Source organism: Peromyscus leucopus, chromosome 5, assembly GCF_004664715.2.
Source record: "Peromyscus leucopus breed LL Stock chromosome 5, UCI_PerLeu_2.1, whole genome shotgun sequence".
Classification (NCBI taxonomy): Eukaryota; Metazoa; Chordata; class Mammalia; order Rodentia; family Cricetidae; genus Peromyscus; species Peromyscus leucopus.
The window spans coordinates 35938505-35958147 of record NC_051067.1 but is presented as its reverse complement, the minus strand read 5'-3'; the positions used below and the strand labels follow the sequence as shown (position 1 = coordinate 35958147).

The 19643-nt window shown below is 36.3% G+C and overlaps 1 protein-coding gene across 2 annotated transcripts; it reads left to right on the top strand.

Moving 5' to 3' along the window:
* Nucleotides 1-5152: 5152 nt before the first annotated feature.
* LOC114702114 (prolactin-6A1-like) lies at nt 5153-16614 on the top strand. Of its 2 annotated transcripts, none has more exons than XM_037205858.1 (5): nt 5153-5237; nt 11886-12061; nt 13038-13151; nt 15341-15520; nt 16301-16614. In XM_037205858.1, the coding sequence occupies exons 1-5, from the start codon at nt 5207-5209 to the stop codon at nt 16490-16492; spliced, it is 693 nt and encodes a 230-aa protein (XP_037061753.1). In that variant the 5' UTR covers nt 5153-5206; the 3' UTR covers nt 16493-16614. The 2 variants fall into 2 exon arrangements, with proteins under 2 accessions (XP_037061753.1, XP_037061752.1); XM_037205857.1 differs by having other exon boundaries at nt 11883-12061.
* The last annotated feature ends 3029 nt before the right edge of the window (nt 16615-19643 follow it).

Genomic DNA, 19643 nt, shown 5'->3' with positions numbered 1-19643 from the left:
AGTTATCAATAAAACTAAAAGTAGGAAATTGAGAAAACTAAATTGATAATATAGTGTATTTGAAAAATAATAAAATATCCGAACTTCTAGAAAGACATAAGGTAGAAAGAAAAGCATAGATTACCAATTGTTATGGCTTGAATTTGAAATGTTCCCCACACATCCATGTGTTTGAATATTTTTCCTGCTGGTGGCAAAGTTTGGGGAAGTTATAGAAGTAGGGTACTTTGCAGTAGGGAACTGGTAAAGTTTCTAATATCTGCCTCTCAGTTTAGCATCATTGAAGGAAGTACCATAAACAACCAGTTATTACAAGAGCAACAAAATCAAAAGGGATACCTTATATTTATGCTACAACTGTTACATCCACTCAAGTGCTTACTATTAGTCATGTGTGGTATCCTATGCTTACACTAATGGGGATTGTTGTGGCTGAGGCTGAGGGAGCATCATAGCTTTGGGGCCACACAGGCAGCCTAGGATATACAATGAAGCACTATCTGGGGAAAAAAATCATAATTGAAATTAGCCATGTCAAGAATAATAAGTTTAGGTTAAGTTTGTTTTAAGTAAAAAATGAAGTATCCACAGGTGTTTTGGTTATCTTTTAGGGAATTTTACTAACTTATTGACCTATTAACACATGTTTTGATTAGGGTTTCTATTGCTGTGAAGAGACATCATGACCACTGAAACTCTTATATCCTTTAAAGATGTTTTCATTAAACATTTAATGGGATGGTTTACAGTTTCAGAGATTTAGTCCTTTATCATCATGGTACAACCTGATGGCATACAGGCACACATGGTGCTGGACAGTGAGCTGAGCATCCTGAGCATCTTGACTCACAGACAATAGGAAGTGAATCAGACACGTGGCATGGTTTGACCATATATGAGAGCTCAATGCCAACCCCCACGGTTACACACTTCCACCAATAAGGCCATACCTACTCCAACAAAGCCATAACTCCTAATAGTACCACTCCCATGAGCTTATAGGGGCCAATTACATCTAAACTACCATATCACGTAATACTTTAGGTGAAAAGGCATTGTGGTAGATGAAACAATAGTTAATGCTATAGAAGTAGTTGTGGCCAGTACTGTGTAACATATGTTGATTCCTTCTAAGAATGTCACCAATGGGTCACATATACACTCTTACTTCTTCAAGAAATCTTGCAAAATAACGGGTGCTAGAGTATACACCTTTTAGTGTATGGTGACAAATGGTTAACTCTACCTCCAAGATGAGTAACACAACTTCCTTTTAATCAGAAAATGATTATGTTTTTTTTTTTTTGGTGTGCTTCAATTCTTCAATTCATATATCCCAGACTTTTAAAAACTCAAAACACTTAGATTCATCCCAAGTTGGTCAAATAATACAGTTCTTTGTTCTCTTTGGTATTCAGGGCACCTTTCTATACATAAATCTCTAATGACACTACAGTTTCATCCATCAAATTTCCAGTATTCATCAATCCAGTTATCACAAACAGTTTAATGAACAAAACAGCACATAAAATGTTACATTAAATTGAAGTGCACACTCTTGGATCTTCAGATGGATTTGTTATCCAGAATTCTATTGAGGGTCCATAAAGAGGGAATAAATATAGTATTGCCCCTATTTACAATAGAGATGTTAATAGATTTTTTTCAAATCTTAAAACAAATGGATACATTTTCTAAGAATTTTAACCCTCTGAAACTTTATTTACCAATTCATTAGGGGGAACATTCAGACAAGTATTCAAGCCTTGAATAGTGGAGGTAATTTATCTCATATAACCTAATACTCAAGCACCCAGGATAACTATAAATGACTGTCATACTTACAATATGAAGATAAATTTTAAGCCAACATATAAACACACAAATGCCAAAAAAAACTGTATGGAATAAGTAACATGTTGAGTGCTCTGCCAAATATAATCTGAAACTTCTTGTCATATAACCTATCACCCCTTCAACAAATGGTTCAACAGCTTCAAAAGGACAGCCATTTCAAGACTAACTTCTTTAACTTTATGAATAAGAAGCACAACTACACCAAGGTCAGGACCTTGAGAATTTACCAAAACTCTCAACGTTATGAAATTGAAGAGCCAGTGGACTCTTTACAAATAACACTTGACAACATCTTCTTTATAAACTCATTCAGGCGCACTTGCAATCAAATAACAACCAAGAGTCAGAGAACCACAAAAGTCCCCTTGCCCATAAGCCAATAAACCTGCAATTTTCTTGCTGGCTTGCTAATGTCAAAGTGCTCCTGGGGCATGTAGATCCTTATTTTCAAACAAATAAGGAAAATAAGGAAAAAGAAATTGGTAAAGAAAAATAGATTTATTTGTTTCTTATATATGCATTATGGTTGAGCTTAAGGAGATGAGGCAAGTATCAATTTATCTTTGCAATCATCCCTTTGGCCATCTTATAATCTATAGAAAACTGTAGGACATAGGCTAGATCATATCTAACTCTTACGTGTTACAGTGAGTTACACTAAGTGAATTGTTCCTTTGGGTTAGGAGATTCTTGTTAACTGCAGACACAGGTCTTGTGAGAAGTAAGATCCTCACACATTTTTGACTTGAAGATTTTTTGTTGTTAGGACCTTCCCTTTAATAGGAAGAGCTTGAAAATTTCTTACCATTTTTAAAGTTCAGACTCAGATCCCAATTTTTCCAAATTTCATGAGCATTCAAAATTTTAAATTAGAAAAGGACAGTTTGATGGACAAAAAAGAGAGGGCATGTACAACTTTTCCTGTTCAGAACATACCCTGCCCAGCCAGAGTCACCATGAAATCACAGCTATAGTGGGAGAGCTTTGGTGGATCTGAGTGTTAATAAAATCAAGATGGATTGAGAAAAAAAAAAGCTAACAAAGATTGTGACTAAAAAGTGAATCTGGCAAGATCTTTGATGAAAATAAGCCATCAATCATAAAGTAAATGTTGACAGGGGCCCAGATAAGATGCTTTGCCCATGAACCCCTAGACATTATTGAAATCAGAATAATAGATCCCTGAAGTGTCAGAGATAGGGCCACTGATTCCAGCTGAACATGCTACTAGAGAAGTAAGAGAAGTTGTTGTTGGGTGGGAATCACTGCAGCAAGTTCGATATAAGAATAACCAACAGGGCCTCCAAATGCTGTTAGGAAGACCACACATTGAATTACAGGTGGTTTTTTTTTCTTTTTTTTTTTATTTCCTTCTAATATGCATTGGGCTTTGGTGACTCATAGCATGAGTATAAGCAAATCACAGCTACTTCCTAAAACATCTAGGGAAATGGGCAACAGAAGATGGGTAAAACATAGAGAAACATAGGTGAAAAGTATTGAGTTAGTTTTCAGTGTGAATAATTACCCTCTATCAGAGAGAACAGTGTATGTGTTTCTCTGCTGAGAGTAACTGTGTTCAAAGTGATTATACTTTGGTGACACTTATTAAAATAACAGTTGGGGAGTTGGAGGGTTAGAACTATTGCTATGTGAAATGAGAGTCTATGGAGATAGAAATTCTTCACTCAGGCATGGGCCTTTTTAGAAGATTTGTGATCAACAAATAGCCAATGGCTACAAGGACAGGCAGAGTCTGTCAAAACAGTCAGCTGGAGGATATAGTAGGAATAAAACAGATAACACTCTTCCTTGGCTCATGGCAAGGCCAAGAAGTACCCCAGATGAGTTCACCTAACCTAGGAGGCAGCCTATGCAATATACCAGGATGAGGAGACAGGAAGGCTCATACTAATGAAGAAGGGTATTTCCAATTCATGCTGCCTTAACAAACATTGCTCTTTGCAGGGAACAGTGTTACCAAGCTTTGTACTTTTCAATGTTTTATTATACCTTACTAAGATTTTTCAGTATCCTGTTAGACACTGTTTCTCTGTGATAATTTGTACTCTATTGAAGCTGGCCACACTCCACAAAATGTTCATGATATAATGCAAACCTCTGTGTGGCCTACTGATTTGGAAAATCATCTAGAAGGACAATAAAGATAGCAATAGAATTTGGAAGAAAGAACCTTTTGTCTGTCAGAAGGTTATGTGTGGCAGTTACAAAATTATTGAATAAAATCTCCATGTCTAGAATGGATTTTCCTCTTGGAGTTGTTGAAAAGGAAAACCACTGAGGATCACATAATATAGACTATTGCTGTTACTCAAGATTACACATCAGAACAGGATAGACCTTGTTGGTGAATGAAACATACAGTTTGCTTCTACAACAAGGAAAAATCAAGCTTTGACTGATCTAGAAGCCCTTTCCACATTAAGTAGCTTTCATATTGCCTAATGGTGCTGTATAGGTTTATCAGACACAGCTATCACCAATGATACTACTTGGCCACTTGTTTTGGTCATCAGTAACCTTAGCAAGAAGTAGCCAGTACTATAATGATGGCACAATCTACACATGCCATCAAACCATTTTTAATTGATTTACCCTCAGATGCCCAGAATGAAAACCATTTTTTGTTTCATAAGACTGTAAAAACACATTTTTTGGAAGGCAGTGGACTCCAGCATGGAAGCCACTGATCTTGTTTTGTTAAATGAGTATGATGGGTCTATTACATTGCATAAGAGACATTTGTGTTTGGGCCTATAGATGACTGTAGCTATCACCCTAGTGTGAACAGAGATAATCTTTACAGTATTTGTGGGTTACTTGAAGAGATTCTTATCTGCTCCACTCTTGAGAAAACCAACAACTGTTGTGCCATTGTTCTCCAGTCCTCTGAAAAGAATCAAGTATGTATATAATCCTCTAGAAGACACAGGGACCATTGTGGAGGGCAAAAATCATCTAAGAAACTGAGGAATGTGAGGCAATGTGTTTGGAAAATTGATTTCTGTCTAGACTAACATGATCATCAGGCATCTAGAAGAAATATGGATTTTACTATCTAAAAAATAAAGCAGTCATAGCATGAAAAGAAGTAAAGCAATGCAGCTAAAGTTAGGTCTGTGGTGATTGCTCTTAACATTCCCTGAGGGGGAGAGTCAAAGGACCCTCACCAACAACTCCAGAACTTCCTTCCTTCTGACCTATGGTATGTGTAGCCTTTGGGGACAATCTACTGATGTATATAAGAGGTTGAACGTTCACTAAAGGTAGGACTCTTGTGAAGCAGCATTCACTAATCAGCACCAAGCTACAGGGGGACTTTTCTGAGATGCGGCTAACTTTCATTCAACCACATTCCTGTAAGTAATCTCTTACCTGTGCATGAATGGAATTCTTTCTTAGCATTTACTGATGTTCTATAGAATTGACTAGACATTTATTCACATCTCATGAGAAATAAAATATCAGATTTAGAAGAACTTTGCAGTCATTTCTCTAGAAAACAACTGCATGAGGACAGAGAGTCTTTCAATCTTAGCCCTTAAACGTGGTAAGCCTCCTTCTCCTGGACACATGTGACAATATCCAGCACATATTGGGTTTTTTTTAATTGAAGTAAAGAAAGAAAGGGAACTGTATTAACAGTTTCCAAAAGATAGAAACCACCGATGCCTTTCAACATTTTCAAATGAATAGTTGTACCTATAAGGACAAAAATACCACACCTTAGAAAGTCACTGTCACTGAAATTGAAAAATTGGATTTTATTGGGGACATAAGAATAATTGCAGCCAATTCCTATCATCTGCAGGGAATAGAAGGAACATTTTTAGGTTTCATGGTCTTATCCATGAATTTATCCACCAAAATCAACCTGGGAAGCAATCAGTTCTGAAGCCTAAGTAGACACTAATAGCAGATTTGATTAAAATACTGATTACCAATTTTGTGTAAGACAAATTTCACTGAAGAAGAAAGAGTGGAGTAGTGTTAACAAACTGTCTTTTCTTTGTACATAGAATTTGCATAATTTTTGTTTGAGGAGATGGAATGTTACATGAAATAAATTCATATATATAAATTTACAAATATTACTTGTAAAATTGCATTAATACATCAGTTTTTGAAAGTATTAGTTTTAGAAAATGAAACTATAGTTTAAATTATTTAATGCTAATTTTTAGCTAAGGTGTTTGTTTATATTGTATAATTCACTGTATTTTAGCAAATTTTATTTTGAATATGTGAATTTATGAATTTTTCTGTGCATAAATCTTTAAAATGTACTCACTTTTATAATGGACATCTTCCAGACAAGCCCATTTCTATTTCAAAAATAATCTAGGAACAGTTTCATTAATTTAACTATGTGACTGCAATTTTTTTCTTTCTTCATGTGAATGTAACTTACTGATACAGGAAAGTCCTTTGTCTGTTTATCTGATGATTATCTGAATATCTGTTTATCTGTTTATCTGGTGAGTAAACCAACACTGGCTATTATGAAAACTTTCTAAAGTAGGTGTTTCACAGGGTAGGGAAAATGGAAGAGAATAAAGCTTCCTAGAGCTTTAGTTAACATCTCATTGAAGACAGAGTTTTGTTTTCTGTGTTTAAATTTATTTAATGTTATTTTGCCTGAAAATTTAATACATAAACATGTCATTTGCATCACTAGGGTCCTCTCTCCCACCTCCATATCTTGTGTACCCTGTCTTTTCAAAATCATGATCCTTTCTTTAATTATTATTAAATATATATACAACAGATTGAGTCCATTGAAGCTTGTTTATAAGTACATATCTAGAGGGTCAAAGCACTTGGGTTTAGACAATCTTTGGGGAGTTTGTGCCTGAAACGAAACTTATTCTCACTCTCTCAATAGCCATTGACCTCCTGTAGTTCTGGTTCTAGAGATGGTATCATGAGCGATTTCATTTCTTCATGTTGGCATGTCAACTAATATTATTCTGATCTTATTCAGGCTACTTTATTTTTGAGAGTTCATGGAAACATTTTCCTTGTTAAGTCTAGGGGACACTATCTAGCAACTGGTGTCTAGAGTTTCTGTCCCTTAAAATATTTCAAACATTTCTTCTATTATTTTTCCTGAGTTTGGGTCTAAGGGTTACTTCAAAGATATGTCGGTTTAGGTTGGACATCTACAGCCATCCAACACATTTAGCCAGCTGTGGATTCCTATGATAGTCTCCATTGTAGCTGGAGGGCTTCTCTCCAGGTCCCCCAAGCCCCGCAGTCCCACAATCCACGTATAAAAAATCACTCAGACGCTTATATCACTTATAAACTGTATGGCCGTGGCAGGCTTCTTGCTAATTGTTCTTTTATCTTAAATTAACCCATTTTTATAAATCTATACCTTGCCACGTGGCTGGTGGCTTCCCAGCGTCTTCACATGTTGCTTGTCCTGGTGGTGGATGCAGTGTCCCTCCTCCTTCTTCCTGTTTCCCCAATTCTCCTCTCTCTTTGTCCCGCCTATACTTCCTGCCTGGTCACTGGCCATCAGTGTTTTATTTATATAGAGTGATATCCACAGCACTTCCCCTTTCTTCTTTTTTTAAAAAGGAAGGTTTTAACTTTAACATGGTAAAATTACATATAACAAAACAATTACCGAGCAAGAATTATAGTTACAATATTAAAGAAGATGTCCTATCTATCTTATATTTGTGAGTTTAAGGTTTTATAGCTAACTTATCTTTTATCATAACTGAGGAAATTACGACTATCTGGTCTTCAACCACATCAAAGACCTGAGAAGGAACATAATGGTACCTGAGAAAGGGTAGACGGATGCAAGCAACTTTCGGGAATCTTGTAAGAGTAGACCAAGACAGCTGGCAGCCTGGACAGTCACCTAATAATGTTTCTCAGCATTGTTGGTGCATTCAAATTGGCTACTGGCCTAGAGTATATGACAGACCATTTTTAGAAGCAGGAATTCTGAAAGACCATCTTACCCTGTCTTGGCAGAGTACAGTGGTCGCTTTCCTTGTGTCCCGCTTGTCCAGAAAGGACAGCATTGCATTTGTACTGTCAGCCATCAAGGCAAGGGCAGTTCTTTGCCCCGTAGGCCATTTTGTGCCAAAAAGACAAACTTCCAAATGGAAATGTCTTAGAAGCCCAACATTCTCTCGGGATCAATTGGTGCAGCCAGGAGCAATTGTGCCTCACGTCAACAGAATTCTAAGTTATTTAAATGCCATATTCTCTAGGTCTATGAAGTGTTTGAAGATTACCTGTCCATCTGACCTATGTATCTGTAAATCTGGATAACCTAACTAACGTAACTATAGAGATGACAGGCATAGGCGACTATAAATCTATAAATATTATCTACCGAAATAACCTAAGGACTAAAGCTTCACGTAAATAAGGTAAACAGTCTATAAGCAAATGTATGGTGAAGAACGATGACTTCAAAATTGTGACAATACACAAGATATTTATAACAGAGGTAGGAATATATAGTGCGATATGCAATATGACAATAATCTTAAATATATATCAATATACCAAATATCCTAACAGAAGTAGAACATATATAAAGTATGACAGATATAAATTTACATTTGTATCATTATAAAAATGTTTCAAATAAGAGTAGAAATATATGTACATTATAACAAATATAGTTCTGTATTTGTATCAATATACAAATTATCTTAAACAGGAGTATAAAAATAGTTTACATTTGTATCAACATATAAGAATCTATAACAGTACAAATTACAGTGCAAATTGTCTAAGGTTGCTATTTTATCAAGTTTGTTTACTAGTATATACAATGATTTACTATCATATCTTATACCTATCCGTTCCATTTCTTCTGCCCCCCCCTTTTTTTACAATATTGAGTTAATATTTTCTTCCACCCCTAACCCTACAACCATCATCCATAACCCTGAGAATTATGAAACCTAAGGGAGAAGGGGCGTCGTTTTCTTAGAATTGCTTCCTGCCGTTTAGGGGGTGATGTTATCTCTGTTGGGTACTGTGAGAAAGCTCAGATAGTTAAATCTTAGTTAGACTAACTGTAGGTTCTGCAGCAAGTTTTAGAGTAATGGGTAAGATTGTCTGAAATTCTGGCAAGAAGTGTAGTATGATGATGATTACCATGGCATCATTCTGGATTGGGTAGAGTTGTTGTTGTTGGGGCCCCATCTTCCTTCTGGAGACTTCTGAGATTGCTATTGGAAAAACTTATTTGTTATCAAAAATGGGAGGTTTGGATTTAAAGAGGACATAGCATGTAAGAAAGGATTCTGAGAAATCAAGAGTAAGCATGTATATAGTCTTGTATTAGTTTAGAACCTTCTTATTTAGACAAAAAGGGGGAGATGTAGTGGGTAGCCATTCCAGCTTGGATCTGGAAGCTCCAACCCCCATTGAGACTCTGGCAACTGTCACGCCTACGAGGCGGGGCGAGGGGAGGTGCTGGAAACCTGAGAGCTGGATGGGCAAGCGCTTGCTCTGGGCACACTCTCTGTGCCTGGACCCTGGATGGTGGAGATTGATTGTGCAGAGCTCCAGAGAACACCGCTGGATTGCGATACGCCTTCCCCAGACCCCCACGACCTATCCATTCCTTCATTTGTAAGTCATCCACTAAATAAATCTTCCTTTTAACTACGTGGAGTGGCCTTTATAATTTTCCCCAATACTCCATATGTTGGAAAGAGAAACTTGATGAGGGGTTAGAGTTATTTTTATCTGTGAGTAAAGGTTAATCATTTAAATCACGGAAAGATAATGATTTAGGAAAAAAACTATAGTGAGTTCTCCTTTCGTGTCTATAACATTTCCAAAAATGAGTGGTTGGCTCAGGGTACAGAACGAGGCACAAATTCTCTCCTTTTAGGTAGACTTAAATTCTAATTAGACAGCTGTTGGTTGCCTCAAGATAAAAGCACAACTATTGCAGAATTGTGGCAATATGACCAGCCGAGTCTTTGATGTTAGTCTTAGGTTTTACTGCTCAGTAAGAGAAGCAGTTGCCAACTATTGGTTATAGGGGTTTTTTGAGTGAGAGAAAGATCATGGAATTTAATGATAGTGAGTTGGGGGATATCTGGCAGGAGTTCTGGGAATGCTAAAACTATAATCAAAATATCTTATATGAAATACTTTTTGAATAAATATTTTAAAAACTGAAAGAAAAAGAGTAACAGTTCCTGCTTTAGTATGACAGTTTGTATAGCACTTTGCATCTCACAAGTATGAAAGCTAGTTCTCAAGGAGGAGGCTTAAGACACTTCCAGATCCATTCCTCCAAGTCTAAATATGTGATATCTTCAGCTGGAAAGTAATCAAAGGCCATGGAAACCATAATATTTTTGGAGGTCTTGTATTTCTCCAAAAAATGACTCAAAGGAGGAACGTATGTGGCACTGTGTATTTGTTAGGTAGAGTTCTTGGAAAGAACACCATTGCTTATGTGATATAACCCCTATCTATCTATCTATCTATCTATCTATCTATCTATCTATCTATCTATCTATCTATTTATCTATCTATCTATCATCTATCATCTATCTATCTACATATCTATCATCTATCATTATCTGTTTACTTATATGTCTTATAAAATGATGTATTATCAGATGTCTTTAATTAATTAATTTATTTATTTATTTATTTTTGGTTTTTTGGGAAGGGTTTCTCTGTGTAACTTCGTACCTCTCCTGGAATTTGCTTTGTAGACCAGGCTGGCCTCAAACTCACAGAGATCTGCCTGCCTCTGCCTCCCGAGTACTGGGATTAAAGGCGTGCGCCACCACCACCCAGCTATTTTTTTTAAATATTTATTTATTTATTTTGCATACAGTGTTCTGCCTGCATCCCTGCCGGCCAGAAGAGGACACCAGATTTCGTTACAGATGGTTGTAAAGCATCTGTGGTTTCTGGGAATTGAACTCAGGACCTCTGGAAGAAAAGTCAGTGCTCTTAACCTCTGAGCCATCTCTTCAGCTCCCAGATGCCTTTAAAAAACATCCTTAGTGTTATTGCTCCATCTTTCTCCCTTTATATTACCATTCTCTCTTTCCTATTAAAGTTGGACATATTCTCCCCATTACCCATTTCATAGCACCCATCTTCTAGGATGTTTTTCTAGAGCTCCTCAATTCTCCACCCACTTATGGTCCCTTTTTACTCCCCAGTCATCTTTGGATACTTCAGGTTACATAATCAAATACAAAGATTCAGATCCACAAATAAAAGAGAACACATGACACTTTCCTTCCTCGGTCTGAGTTGGTGTATCATACTTTCTAACACCATCAATTTACCTGAAAATTCATGATTTCCTTTTTCTTTACAGCTAAATAATATTCCATTGTATATATGTACAATGGTTTCATTATCTATTCATCAGTTGAAGGTCATTTCGGTTGTTCCCACTCCCTAGAAAAAATATCCAAAACCTTTTGATTAAATAAAGCATACATGACCTTTTTTATTGCATATTATCAAATTCAGGATATGGGATCACATTTATGACAAGAATCTCTTCATGCTTGGTGTTAGAAATCTGGCAATCATGTGATTATTCTCATCAAGCATGAAAATTAAGCAAACAGTTGACCTGTGCTGTCCTTGTCATATCAGACACCTAAGTGAGTTTAAAACATTACAAATTCATAGAGTGTGAGTATTGGAAATAAACATGTATTCCCTCAATATCAAGTCATCTTACGAGAATAACTTTAAAATGCTCAGTCATAATTACTGTGAGTTCTTAGTGTTTACAGCAGACAAACTTCTGTGGGCAATCCCAAAAGAAGGAAGTCACTCACTACCAAACTATCAGTGCAAAGATAATTATGGACCTACAAGTGCACAGTGCAAGAGGTTTATTCTCCACTCCTGTTACATGGAACCAAATCATTCAGAAAGCCTCAGAGATGGACAAAGATTTCCTCCACATAATGACTTTTTATAACCACACTAGATCAATGCAAGTGACACCTCTTTTTATTTAGCAGGGACACTCCTGGTGTTGCTGGTGTCAAACCTGGTCCTGTGGGAGAATGTGGCCTCTATACGTTTATGCCCCAGCTGGGATAGTTCCTGCCATGGGACCCTCAAGAACATGTTCGATTATGCCCTGAGTCTGTCTTCTGAACTCCAAAACCAAACTGTGCAAATGTTACATGACTTTGTAAGTATCTCACTTACTTCTGTCCTCTTTCTAATAGGAGCTTTCATGCCAGTGACTGAATTGCTCTGAAGAGTAAATGCAGTAGCACTTTTTTTTTTTTTTTTTTTTTTTTGGTTTTTTCGAGACAGGGTTTCTCTGTGTAGCTTTGCGCCTTTCCTGGAACTCACTTGGTAGCCCAGGCTGGCCTCGAAATCATAGAGATCCACCTGTCTCTGCCTCCCGAGTGCTGGGATTAAAGGCGTGTGCCACCACGCCTGGCCAAAGACTGTTTTTAAGAGAAGAAGAAGCTGAGAAGCTAGATAGGAAGAATATGAGATTACATACCCAATGGTTTAAAATTAGGTAAAAAGTTGATTTTCTTAATTTTCTATTTTAGTTTTTATTATTTTTTTTAATTGCACATCTAATTTTAAGAAAATGTCCCAGTGGAAAAATAAGGTGCTTGCTGTGTGAGCACAAGGACCTGAGGCTTCCAAACAGTCCTGGAAAGTCAAGGCACAGTAAGTCACCTCTGTAAACCCTACACTTCTGCATCAAATGGTCCTAGAAAGTCAAGACACAGTAAGTCACCTCTGTAAACCCTACACTTCTGCAGAGAGATGGAAGACACAAAAGGAGAATCCCTGAACTTTACTGCATCAGCTAGACTAACTTAGTAATCCATAGCAAGAGTTGTCTCCATGAAGGTGGAGAGCAAACTAAAACAGCGGTGGTCCTCTGATTGTTACATTTCTACCTTGATGCACACAGAAACTTATGTAAACAGAAATATGGAGACACAGACCAAAACAAACACAAACATAAACACACACACATACATACATTGTATACACACACACACACACACACACACACACACACACACACACACACACACAAAGGTTAAACAATTATACACCCACTAAATGTGTTAGTATTCTGGTCATATATAAATTTATTCATTTCAAATTTAAGATAATTAAATCTTTTTCATCAGTTGCAGGATATACAATACACACCAGGCAGGTGGTACCTTGATGGGGCCCAAAGCAGCTGTCACACTTCCACCTTTGCTATTCTGCTAACGGAAGAGGAAACTGGACAGATGCAAGTGAGTCTTCAGCTTGTGCTTTAACCTAAAGAATTAAGGTCTTGAAGTTGGTCACTGTAGCTACAATCACACATGCAGAATAATGGAGGAGGGGGTTACAATCAAAGAACAATCTTTGTTACATAGCTGATAAATTGTAAGTAAAATTAAAATCTAAGTAATAGTAGAGCAGATTCATAAATTGTTCACCAGAGAACCTGCTTACCAGTACCCACACCTGAGGTTGTTGTTATTATGTAGGACACTTTGAACTGAATTGTATGCATGCTTAAGTGTATTCATAGGAAACACAAACACAGTTTCATTTATTATACATTATGAAAGGCTCCTGTGTTTACAGCTTTGCATATTACTGATCAACATGTCATTTGTTGACTTTCAAGATTCTCCTGTTCTACTTTGGTTTCTAACCTGCATGTTCATTTTTCACTGAATTCTCTGCCTTTTCCTGTGCCTTAACTGAAAATCAGCTGAACAAAGAGTTCTTTTAAAATACTAAAATTCTCAGGATGCAACTATGGCCTGGGTTGTGATAACAAGCTCTATATATCATGCCATCTCTGCTTGATTTAATAAAACTTAGCATGTTTTAACCTGAATTTCAAACGTGAAACATGAGCACATCATGTCTAATTGTTCTTACACCATGATTTTTTTAGTCCACCATTAATCTGTATATTAATGAGAATAGTATTCTTCTCTTTAATAATAAGCATCATAACGTAAGGAAAAGTAAAAGAAGAAAGATGAAGAGATAATATATGTAGACATAAACTTCATGTTGGAAACTTCACAAAACAGTCTACTGATATTGTTGCAATAGATCCTGCTAAAGTTATTAGACAAGTTTCACTTGCTGCAGTGACTAAGATAAGAAAACTAAATTTCAGAGATTGTGTAAAGTCTATTTAACTAAGAATGGTTCTGTGGGCTACATCCAACTCAAGCCCACACTCTTAATCATGTCATATTCTTCTCAGCAAACTATCTTTCTATCACCATTTACTCAATATTTAATCACATTTAAATATTTCCTATGCAGTACCTAGCAGCCATGTCCAAATTTTGGCTTACAAGGCACACGCACACTAGAAGATGTATGAATGGAGCCTAACATATTTGTACTTTATGTCATATCACAGTGCTGAAATGTTGGATCAATGGAATCCTTTCTACTCTTTTTTTCTCATTAACCAATAGAGTAGCTATCAGGCATCAGTACAGCAGCATTTTATTCAGAGGTGGTTTTCATTATTATCTTGGCAGTGAACACACCCTGGGAGGTCAAACTCTTGTGATTTCCATCAATTCTCTCTCATTTGGGAAAGATTTGTATTTATTTTATATATATATTACCTGAATACATTTATGGGTACTACATGTGTCCCTCATGTCTGATAAGACCAGAAGAAGGTGTAAGGTCTCTGTGAAGAGCAGTGACATGCCTGTAAGTCACTGTGTGGGTATTAGAAACCAAACTTGCGTCTTCTCATAGAACATGCAGTGTTCTTAACTTCTGTGCCATCTCTCCAGTATATCCATCAATTCTCCTGTTCAAGGCAATACTGTTCAATTGCTGTTCACCTGTGCATGTTTAAACATAGGCTCCTCAGCTGGCTTGTATGTAGACTGATGAAAGCAAAAAGTATCAAGATCAGGTTTACTTTATTGGATACTTGTTATAAGGTATTCAAATAACTTAAAATTAATAAATTAGTGCATTAATGAACAATTTTGGATTATGTTGTACAAGCAAACCTATGTGAAAGGATTTTGGGCTACTTGCCATTGAATTGTTGGCATCAATTTTATGTGAATGTGTTTCTATAACCACCTATTAAGTTCTTGCTCACACTAGGTTCCTTGTGGAGAAATAAAGAAACCAAAGACTATTGTTTTGACCAGGAGGGCAGATAGTAGAATCTCAAAGGAAAATAAAGTATTATCAACTATATTTATTATTAGAATATGTAGTAGTCAAATAAGACATACTTTTTGTGATTCAATCAAACTACAGATGAATGTCTGAATTTTACATTTCTATAACATGTACCATCTACAAAATTATTTTATAAAAATATAATAATACATGCTTGTTTGTTCAGTTTTCTGAGCAAATGCCACATAAAGTACTAACATTGCTATAATTTCATAAAATTTAATGTGATTCTTCAATTATGGTTGTGTAGAGTGCTTTACTTCTACAAGAGATACTCACTATGTTGGGAGCTTGGAATGATCCTCTGAGTCATGCAGTGACTGAGCTGAGTAGAATGGAAGAAGCCCCGACTGCAATCATAGCAAAAGCCAACATTGTAGATACAGCAATGAGGGGACTTCAAGAAGGCATTAGGAGAATACTTGGCACGGTTTGTAGTTTTCTTATGTTCCTTTGTTTTTCTTGTTCTTTAGATAGATGAGTCCTTTAATAAGAAATTTGATAGAGCAAACTTAAGTGAGATAGTCTTTTAGAAAGTTTTGCTTCTAAGAGTTTGTTAGTAACACAAAGTATCTCTAAGATGTCTTATTCCATATTTCAAGAATCTTAGTACAAAATAGATGCTCCTCATAGGCCTTTGAGAAATTACCTTTCTTTAGCAGTGCAAAAGATTCCTGACAATATCACCAGATCCCCATATCACAACAGTCCCTGGGCTATTTGCACCTGAAAGCACCATCAAGAGAGATTTCTATACATGAATTCTGCAACAAGAGATTTAGTTGAAATATAGAAAAGGGCAATGATTTTCTTCAGGATCAGGAAAGCATAGACATTAAATCAGGGCCAATACTGAGGGCATTTTAAAACTCCTTCACAACAAACAAAACTGACACTAAGTCCTACATTGTCATTTGGCAAAATTCATGTCTATAGGCAAGTAGCACCTTCCCACCTCTCCATCTGCCTTATATGCAAGAACATCCACAATCTGGAATCTAGTATGTTCAGAAAACATATCCAAAGATCCCTCTCATAGAATTTTTGAGGCAAGTACATTCCCACTACCCTCACTTGGGTACAATAAATTCCATGATTTTGTCTGAAATTTTACAATCTTATCTTCCCCGCAAATTTTCATTCACCATTTATAATAAATGAAGACCAACATAAAATAATAATAATAAGTTACTTTCCTTTTGGTGATTAGGTGAATCCTAGATTCAGAGAAGTTGCAGAGTACCCTGTCTGGAAGGGACTGGCATCCTTGCAGTCACCTGATGAAGACCTTCGTGTTTTTGCTTTTCATAACCTGTTTCAGTGCCTGAGCAGAGACTCACGGAAGATTAATGGTCATCTAAAGCTCCTCAAGTGCCGGTTTGTCTATGACAGAGATTGTTAGCTTCATGCCCATTTAATTTTGATATGATTGTTAAACATCTTTTTGTTTGGAAATTTGTCTTTTATAACTTTTGGATATGATGAATTGTTTTATCTTGAATAAAAGCTGACTCTTTAAAAAGATAATTTCTAAAAATCTAATTTTTAAACCTTCCTTTTGTTCATTAATACAAAATTTATCAATAGCATTGGGATGTCTGTATCAACAAATTTCATCAACTGAATTTTTGTTTGCAAGTAAGGCAATTCAAAGCTTACCACCCTATTAAAGCAAGGAGTGATACTATAGTTGATCCATTCTACTACGAACTGAGAAAGCCTGAGTACTTTATGAAAACTGACACTTTCTATGGGCTTATTTTTATAGTAAAAGGATAAACAATAGAAGTACTATGAGACTGCACTATACATAAGTGTCATCAATTTTTAAAGTATTTAATTTTTAATTAAAATATAATGACATCATTTGCCCATCTCTTCTCCCCACCCCTCCCATGCACCCCAATGTCTCCTCAAATCCAAGGCCTCTTTTTCTTTTATTTCCTTTTGTTAAACACACACACACACACACACACACACACATACACACACCTGAGTTTGCTTAGTGTTGTTGTATATTTGTTTTTAAGGCAGACCATTTGATATTAGATAATTAATTATGGGCTCATTACTGAAGAAGACTAATTCTTCCTATCAGTAGTGATTAATTGCCAGTAGCTCTTCAACTAGAATTAGAGCCCAGTGAGATTTCTGTCATGTACTCTGGGATATCAACTCATACTGGAATTGTTCAAGTCTTGTTTAGGCATCAATATTATTGAGAGTTCATTGGTGCAGATTTCTGGTTATATCTAAAAAATACAATCTCATGCAGACATCCTGGTCACCTGGGCCTTCCAATCTTTCTACTATGTCCTTCCTGATGATTTCAGAGCCTTAGGTATAAGGATTGTCTATCTATATATGTGTAAATTGGCATAGAAAACCCCATGGTCAGTTTTTTCTCTGTATTTTGATCGGTTGTGGCTTTCTGTAATGGTCTTGGACTGATGCAAAAAGAAGCTTCTTTGATATGGAGTAATTGCTATACCTAACTATGTGTATAAGGAGAAATATTTAGATTGCAATTAGTAATTATAATGGTTAATAAATAGGTAGTATTATGTCCTGCCCTAGATCCAGGACAATACTAGCCAAGGGCAGTTGGCTATGGTTCACTACAGATGTTATTTTCCTCCTACTGACTAGACCTAAGCCCATTTAGATAGCAGTTGTTTACTGCAAGATAGACATGCCATTATTGCACCTTTAGGGATATCTTTTGGTACTAATCATTCTTGTGCTTTTCAGACATCAAATCTGGGAAGGTGTATTGATCACTTTTTTCCCTTTGCAGCTTAAATAGCAACTACTGGTACAATGAAAGCTATTCTCAGGGACAAGACTTCCCCATAAAATCCATCTTGAGTCTACTGAGTCCTATGTAAAAAGTGTATAGTTTCTTAGGCAATATGGACTTAACTTCAACATCTGTGAGGTATTAAAAAATAAAAGCAATAGTGTGTATTGTTGTGGGAGGTTCCTGAACACCTCGGACCAACAGACTAGATACAGGTGATATGATGGGAAATGGAGAAAAGTGAGGGAGGCTTTAATTGGGAAGGGTGGCATAGGCCATACATAATGAAAGAGAGAGAGTAGGAATAAACAACACTGAACATGCTTGAGAAAGTAATAGAGAATCCTACTATTTTATATTTATCTAAAATCACATAGAATACATAATATTATCCACATATTTTAAGAAATATGCATCAGTTGACATGATTATTATCTTCCCCAAATCAATATCCAATAAAATATATTACCTTGAGATTTTAAAACAGTACAGAAAATGTTAGACTACAAACATGGTATTTCTCAGTTTTACTGACAATTGTTTACTGCCATGCTTCTCTGAATTCTTTTCTCAACATCAACTTAGGCACTACCATACATTCTTTTCACTCCCTGTCTAACAGGTCCTATTTGGTTTATTTTAATTACATTTCATTTAGGTTATTTAATACATTTCTCTTGTCTTGTTCTCAAGTTACACCCCAAGGAAGACAGAGATGACTAATCCCTGCACTATCTCTGGACTTGCATTCCTTTGATGTTGACAGAATGGGATGGAAGAATAAAACAATCCTCAGTTCACTAATTTGCTTGGTGAAATCAAGCATATATTACTGACAAGACCTCAATTTGAATTTCCTATAACTAGCAACTGTCTTTCTAATGGAGCACACTACTGTTTTCTCAAGAAACTTACCAACTTGAACACATTAATGGGTAGTGTCTTTGTCGGTAGAAATGCCTAGCTCGATTCCCTTATTTACTCTACAATCCTACCACATGTTTCTCCTTTGTAGTTTTTATTGTTGTTCTTTTCTGGAAGAAACTCTACTAGAGAAAAGTGACTCAAAAAGTGCTGTCCAGTAACTGACACAGGAGTCTCATGCATCCGGACCACACCAGCAGTGATTCAATCTGCAGAACCTTTCCTGATATCTCTACCACTTTCTTTCCTTTCCTATACATGTAGATTCGTAGTAGATCAGAAAATTAAAAAATACATACATTCTAATAAATAATACTAGAAGAATATTATCAAGTGAAATCAGTCCATGTTTCTATTGAGCCAGCCACAAGAAGAAATTAAGCCATGCACTTCTAAGTTTTCTCAACTTTCTCTAAGAATTCCTCATAGCACTTGTTATTGTTATTGCTTGGAAATAGGGTATCCACAAGTAGCTTGTGCTTTAAAAACTTGGTCCTCAACCTGTGAATTGATATAAATTTTACAAGAAAGAATATGATGGAAGGGGTTCCGGTAACTGGGATGTGACTGAATTCTTGAAACACTGAAATCTCTCTCTCTCTCTCTCTCTCTCTCTCTCTCTCTCTCTCTCTCTCTCTCTCTCTCTCTCTCTCTCCCTCCCTCCCTCCCTCTCTCTTTCTCCCTCTCTTTCTCTCTCTCTCCCTCTCTCCCTCTCTCCCTCTCTCCCTCCCTCCCTTCCTCTTCATATTTCTCCTACACATTGTCCCAGTATTGTCTGCTATGTTGCCATTGTACCAATACAGCCCATTAATTAGTCATAAGCCTCTGA